The sequence below is a fragment of the Bombina bombina genome, chromosome 7 (assembly GCF_027579735.1).
Source record: "Bombina bombina isolate aBomBom1 chromosome 7, aBomBom1.pri, whole genome shotgun sequence".
In the NCBI taxonomy this organism is placed as follows: domain Eukaryota; kingdom Metazoa; phylum Chordata; class Amphibia; order Anura; family Bombinatoridae; genus Bombina; species Bombina bombina.
The window spans coordinates 602,457,572-602,465,370 of NC_069505.1; the positions used below are offsets into that span (position 1 = coordinate 602,457,572).

General features: G+C 39.4%; 1 protein-coding gene across 1 annotated transcript; it reads right to left on the minus strand.

The window, feature by feature from the left end:
• Window positions 1-2,122: 2,122 nt before the first annotated feature.
• On the minus strand, window positions 2,123-4,011 carry LOC128667214 (E3 ubiquitin/ISG15 ligase TRIM25-like). Its single transcript, XM_053722153.1, has one exon. It carries the CDS (start codon window positions 3,994-3,996, stop codon window positions 2,407-2,409), a length of 1,590 nt encoding a protein of 529 aa, XP_053578128.1. The 5' UTR covers window positions 3,997-4,011; the 3' UTR covers window positions 2,123-2,406.
• Between the last annotated feature and the right edge of the window lie 3,788 nt (window positions 4,012-7,799).

Genomic DNA, 7,799 nt, shown 5'->3' on the forward strand with positions numbered 1-7,799 from the left:
TTATTATTATGTGACAGTGTATCTAGCACAGGATTCTCACACAGGCACCATCTTTATATACACAGAATGCAGCATTATTATTATGTGACAGTGTATCTAGTGCAGGATTCTCACACAGGCACCATCTTTATATACACAGAATGTAGCATTATTATTATGTGACAGTGTATCTAGTGCAGGATTCTCACACAGGTACCATCTTTATATACACAGAATGCAGCATTATTATTATGTGACAGTGTATCTAGCGCAGGATTCTCACACAGGCACCATCTTTATATACACAGAATGCAGCATTATTATTATGTGACAGTGTATCTAGTGCAGGATTCTCACACAGGCACCATCTTTATATACACAGAATGTAGCATTATTATTATGTGACAGTGTATCTAGTGCAGGATTCTCACCCAGTCACCATCTTTATATACACAGAATGCAGCATTATTATTATGTGACAGTGTATCTAGCGCAGGATTCTCACACAGGCACCATCTTTATATACACAGAATGCAGCATTATTATTATGTGACAGTGTATCTAGTGCAGGATTCTCACACAGGCATCATCTTTATATACACAGAATGCAGCATTATTATTATATGACAGTGTATCTAGCGCAGGATTCTCACACAGGCACCATCTTTATATACACAGAATGCAGCATTATTATTATGTGACAGTGTATCTAGCGCAGGATTCTCACACAGGCACCATCTTTATATACACAGAATGCAGCATTATTATTATGTGACAGTGTATCTAGTGCAGGATTCTCACCCAGGCACCATCTTTATATACACAGAATGCAGCATTATTATTATATGACAGTGTATCTAGCGCAGGATTCTCACACAGGCACCATCTTTATATACACAGAATGCAGCATTATTATTATGTGACAGTGTATCTAGCGCAGGATTCTCACTCATGCACCATCTTTATATACACAGAATGCAGCATTATTATTATGTGACAGTGTATCTAGCACAGGATTCTCACACAGGTACCATCTTTATATACACAGAATGCAGCATTATTATTATGTGACAGTGTATCTAGCGCAGGATTCTCACCCAGGCACCATCTTTATATAAACAGTATGCAGCATTATTATTATGTGACAGTGTATCTAGCGCAGGATTCTCACACAGGTACCATCTTTATATACACAGAATGCAGCATTATTATTATGTGACAGTGTATCTAGCGCAGGATTCTCACACAGGCACCATCTTTATATACACAGAATGCAGCATTATTATTATGTGACAGTGTATCTAGTGCAGGATTCTCACACAGGCACCATCTTTATATACACAGAATGCAGCATTATTATTATGTGACATTGTATCTAGCGCAGGATTCTCACACAGGTACCATCTTTATATACACAGAATGCAGCATTATTATTATGTGACAGTGTATCTAGTGCAGGATTCTCACACAGGTACCATCTTTATATACACAGAATGCAGCATTATTATTATGTGACAGTGTATCTAGTGCAGGGTTCTCACACAGGCATCATCTTTATATACACAGAATGCAGCATTATTATTATGTCAGTGATTTTTAACCTTTTTTTTGCCGTGGCACACTTTTTTACATTAAAAAATCCCGTGGCACACCACCATCCCAAAATTTAAAAAAAATCACACATTGTAGCCTAATACAGCATATATATATACACATACACACAAACACACACATACTGTATGTATTGTGCTGTTATGCCATGCCTCCTACAAACTACCCCTGCACTGGGAGTAAAAAACAAGCAAAGTTTAAAAAATATGTCACACTGTTGTCAGTCTGCCGTGGCACACCTGAGGATCTTTCACGGCACACTAGTGTGCCACGGCACACTGGTTGAAAAACACTGTATTATGTGACAGTGTATCTAGCGCAGGATTCTCACCCAGGCACCATCTTTATATACACAGAATGCAGCATTATTATTATGTGACAGTGTATCTAGTGCAGGATTCTCACACAGGCACCATCTTTATATACACAGAATGCAGCATTATTATTATGTGACTGTGTATCTAGTGCAGGATTCTCACACAGGCACCATCTTTATATACACAGAATGCAGCATTATTATTATGTGACAGTGTATCTAGTGCAGGATTCTCACACAGGCACCATCTTTATATACACAGAATGCAGCATTATTATTATGTGACGGTGTATCTAGTGCAGGATTCTCACACAGGCACCATCTTTATATACACAGAATGCAGCATTATTATTATGTGACATTGTATCTAGCGCAGGATTCTCACACAGGTACCATCTTTATATACACAAAATGCAGCATTATTATTATGTGACAGTGTATCTAGTGCAGGATTCTCACACAGGCACCATCTTTATATACACAGAATGCAGCATCTGTATCTAGCGCAGGATTCTCACACAGTCACCATAATCCCATACACCGAATGCAGCATGAAGAGGCTCAGTGAAGGTGACAGTGACGGTGTGTAAGTGTCTGATCGGGTCACACAGCTCATAAAAGGTCAGACGCCCAGCCTCATAGTCCAGCAGTATTCCTACTGTGTCACATGATAGAGGGGGGCATAATGAGGTGAGTATTGTGTTATGTATCACTGAAAGATCTTTATTATAACCCCTCAAACACCAGGACTTGTTATTATTTCCTATCCCAGACTGACGTCCTCCCCTCCCCATACTGGTATAACAAACCCCTACACGCCAGCACCCTGACTCACTGATCTGCACTTCCCAGTAATGTCGTCCTGAGGAAAAGCTCCTGGTGCTCAATACCTGAGGCTTATATGTAAATCTCTCTGGTGTTTCTGGTCGCTGCTGGTTTATACGTGACCAGGATACAGTTTTCAGGTCACCTGATACAATAACATAATTATGAGCTGTGTTTATATCCAGTAATATGTTTGATGTCACCTGCACATATATCTCTCTCTTTACATCAGTCACAATATCAGCTAAACCTCTATATAAGGTCACTGAGATCAGACCCTCATCTAAATCCCCCCCAGCAGGGACCTGTTTATCACCTATCTGTGTGACCTCATTATCTCCCTTCTCAGCACCATAAAAGTCATCTCTGTGTGATTCCTGTTCTTGTAGGACAGTTAATGGGTCAGTCATGTTGTACAGCTCCTCAATGTGACACATCTTCCTGGTCAGCTCGTCCTTCTCTTTTTCCAGCTGCTGGATCAGATCAGAGATTGTGAGTAAAACCTGCTCCTGCTGCCGGGTGATGTCACTCAGGACTCGCTTCTCTAGGTCTTCCAGCTGTTTCCTGATGTCTCTAATCAGGGCAGTGAGTCGCTCTGTTACACCAGCTGCTTTCTCTTGCACCCCTCTCCTGTGCTTCTGCAGACTCTGGACTCTTTTCTCAGTCTTCTCTCTCTTTGTGGTCAGTTTCTGCAGAACATTTTTCAGTTTCTTTTTCTTCTTCTCAGAAGCCTCATTCAGCAGCTCCACCTGGTGTCCCCTGTGCTCTCCGGCCAGGGAGCAGGACACACAGATACAGGCAGCATCCTCAGTGCAGTAATATTCCAGGAGCTTCTTGTGTATGGAGCATTTTCTGTTACCCCAGGAAGTGGTGGGTTCAGTTAAGACGTGTTCCTCAGACTTGCTGTGTACCCTCAGGTGGGTGTCACACAGAGAAGCCTCACACAGCAGACAGGATTTAGCAGCAGGTACAGGAGAGTGAACACAGTAAGTGCAGAAGACCCCGGTGTCTTTTTGCTCTGGCTGAGTAATCTGTAAATGCGTCACTACATTACACAGCGCTATGTTCCTCTGCAGCTCAGGTCGGTTGCAGAATTCCTTTCTGCACTCAGGACAGGTATAAACCCCAGACCCCTCCTGGGTACCCAGCACACTCTCAATACAGCCCAGGCAGAAGTTATGGCCACAGCTGAGATTTACAGGATCTGTATAAATGCTCAGGCAGATGGGGCAGGTTAGCTCCTCTCTCAGATCAGCAGTCGCCATTCTTGTATTCAGCAGCAGGAAACGAAACTTACATTATCTTCCTATTCAGCACAAGGGCGTGGCGGTTACGTAACTGTATGTGCTCTGCCTGTTAACTCTTTATGTCTCAGACTGTTGTGACCAGGGCAGGTTTGTAAACTCTGATAAATGTTCTGTAGCGCTCAGTAATTTGTGTATCTGATGACATCACATGAAATATTAGGAGTACAACTTTATTTATGTATTTTACCCATTAGCAAGGGTTAAATGCAATTTAAAAGAAAGGAATTTTTTTTACAATAAGATGCTATAACAGAATTATTTTTTTACTAGAACGTCCCTTCAATTCTGATTACACTTAATACTAAACCCATTTTTTTTTCGTTCTCTTGCTATCTTTATTTTAAAAAGATGGCATATAAGCTAAGGAGCCAGACAATTTTATTGCTTATCATTTAGCCACCAATCAGCAAGCACAACCCAGGTTGTGAACCAAAAATGGGTTGGCTTCTAAACTTACATTCTTGCTTTGCAAATAAAGATAGCAATTCTGCCCCCTGCAGATTTGCAGCAAATCGGCCGCTGGCAGGGGGGTGTTAATCAACCCAATCGTATTGGATCAGGTTGATTTCCGCTGCTTTATAACTTGAACGGAGCATGATTAATTGGCCCCTATTTGTCTTACTTTGCAAAACACAGCTGCTCTCAATTTTATATTTACTCAGAGCCAACTCTGTGCAAAGCCTCCCTATTTAAGGCTGGCTGTTAGGCTGTACAGGGTCTTCACATTGATTCTGTTTTGTCACAAGCCAGAACATTACCTGCCTTGACTAGAACCTGCCTGATCCAGATTCCTAGACTTGAGAAAGACTTTACTTTTGAACCTGCATCTCTCTTTACAAGTTGGTTCCCTGCCACTCCTGGACTCCTGGTGTTTGTGGACAATAAATACCTGAATAGTTTGTACTTAATTTACCTGCAACTATTTGTTCATTCTAAAGCCTAGATTTAGAGTTTGGCGGTAGCCGTCAAAACCAGCGTTAGAGGCTCCTAACGCTGGTTTTTACCGCCCGCTGGTATTTGGAGTCAGTCAGGAAAGGGTCTAACGCTCACTTTCCAGCCGCGACTTTTCCATACCGCAATTGCGTATCCTATCTTTTCAATGGGATCTTTCAAACGCCGGTATTTAGAGTCGTGGCTGAAGTGAGCGTTAGAAATCTAACGACAAAACTCCAGCCGCAGAAAAAAGTCAGGAGTTAAGAGCTTTCTGGGCTAACGCCGGTTCATAAAGCTCTTAACTACTGTGCTCTTAAGTACACTAACACCCATAAATTACCTATGTACCCCTAAACCGAGGTCCCCCCACATCGCCGCCACTCTATTAAATTTTTTTAACCCCTAATCTGCCAACCGCACACCGCCGCCACCTACGTTATCCCTATGTACCCCTAATCTGCTGCCCCTAATACCGCCGACCCCTATATTATATTTATTAACCCCTAATCTGCCGCCCCCAACGTCGCCTCCACCTACCTACACTTATTAACCCCTAATCTGCCGACCGGACCTCACCGCTACTATAATAAATGTATTAACCCCTAATCCGCCTCACTCCCGCCTCATTAACCCTATAATAAATAGTATTAACCCCTAATCTTCCCTCCCTAACATCGCCGCCACCTAACTTCAAGCATTAACCCCTAATCTGCCGACCGGACCTCACCGCTACTCTAATACATTTTTTAACCCCTAAAGCTAATTCTAACCCTAACCCTAACACCCCCCTAAATTAAATATAATTTAAATCTAACTAAATAAATTAACTCTTATTAAATAAATTATTCCTATTTAAAGCTAAATACTTACCTGTAAAATAAACCATAATATAGCTACAATATAAATAATAATTATATTGTAGCTATTTTAGGATTAATATTTATTTTACAGGCAACTTTGTAATTATTTTAACCAGGTACAATAGCTATTAAATAGTTAATAACTATTTAATATCTACCTAGTTAAAATAATTACAAAATTACCTGTAAAATAAATCCTAACCTAAGTTACAATTAAACCTAACACTACACTATCAATAAATAAATTAAATAAAATACCTATAATTATTAGGGCCCTTTTCAGGGCTGGTAAGGTAAAAGAGCTTTTCTATTTTAATTTTAGAATAGGGTAGGGCATTTTTTATTTTGGGGGTCTTTGTTATTTTATTAGGGGGCTTAGAGTAGGTGTAATTAGTTTAAAATTGTTGTAATATTTTTCTAATGTTTGTAAATATTTTTTTATTTTTTGTAACTTAGTTCTTTTTTATTTGTTGTACTTTAGTTAGTTTATTTCATTGTATTTATTTGTAGGTATTGTATTTAATTAATTTATTGATAGTGTAGTGTTAGGTTTAATTGTAGATAATTGTAGGTATTTTATTTAATTTATTTATTGATAGTGTAGTGTTAGGTTTAATTGTAACTTAGGTTAGGATTTATTTTACAGGTAATTTTGTAATTATTTTAACTAGGTAACTATTAAATAGTTATTAACTATTTAATAGCTATTGTACCTGGTTAAAATAATTAAAAAGTTGCCTGTAAAATAAATATTAATCCTAAAATAGCTACAATATAATTATAATTTATATTGTAGCTATATTAGGGTTTATTTTACAGGTAAGTATTTAGCTTTAAATAGGAATAATTTATTTAATAAGAGTTAATTTATGTAGTTAGATTTAAATTATATTTAACTTAGGGGGGTGTTAGTGTTAGGGTTAGACTTAGCTTTAGGGGTTAATACATTTATTATAGTAGCGGTGAGGTCCGGTCGGCAGATTAGGGGTTAATAATTGTAGGTAGGTGGAGGCGACATTGTGGGGGGTAGATTAGGGGTTAATAAATATAATATAGGGGTCAGCGGTGTTAGGGGCAGCAGATTAGGGGTACATAGGTATAACGTAGGTTGCGGCGGTGTATGGAGCAGCAGATTAGGGGTTAATAATAATATGCAGGTGTCAGCGATAGCGGGGGCGGCAGATTAGAGGTTAATAAGTGTAAGGTTAGGGGTGTTTAGACTCGGGGTACATGTTAGAGTGTTAGGTGCAGACTTAGGAAGTGTTTCCCCATAGGAAACAATGGGGCTGCGTTAGGAGCTTAACGCTGCTTTTTTGCAGGTGTTAGGTTTTTTTTCAGCTCAAACTGCCCCATTGTTTCCTATGGGGGAATCGTGCACGAGCACGTTTTTGAAGCTGGCGGCGTCCGTAAGCACCGCTGGTATTGAGAGTTGCAGTGGCTGTAAATTATGCTCTACGCTCCCTTTTTGGAGCCTAACACACTGAAAACGCAGCCATTCTGTGAACTCTAAATACCAGCGGTATTTAAAAGGTGCGGCCAAAAAAAAGCACGCGTAGCTAACGCACCCCTTCTAACGCAAAACTCCAAATCTAGGCCTAAGAATTTTGTTATTTAAATAAATATCTGTTTCTTGGGATAAACAAATACTTGCAGGTAAATTAAATGGAGAGGAAAGTCTACATTAAACTTGTATGATTCAGATAGATATATGGAAGTTGTTCTAAATGATTATGGAGTCTTCACAAATTTAATGGATATGTTATCATTATGACTTTTTGAAATGATTTTTTGATGTAAATGATGATTTTTACAACATAATTGCTCATATATAGCACAGAAAGTACTGTTGTCACTATTGAAGCCAATGATGAGTGCAATAGCAATTAATAATCACCTGTGCAACCTGGATGATGTCATGGGGAGGAGTTGTTTGTTATAATATAAGGCTGAGCTCAGTGGGCATTTGTA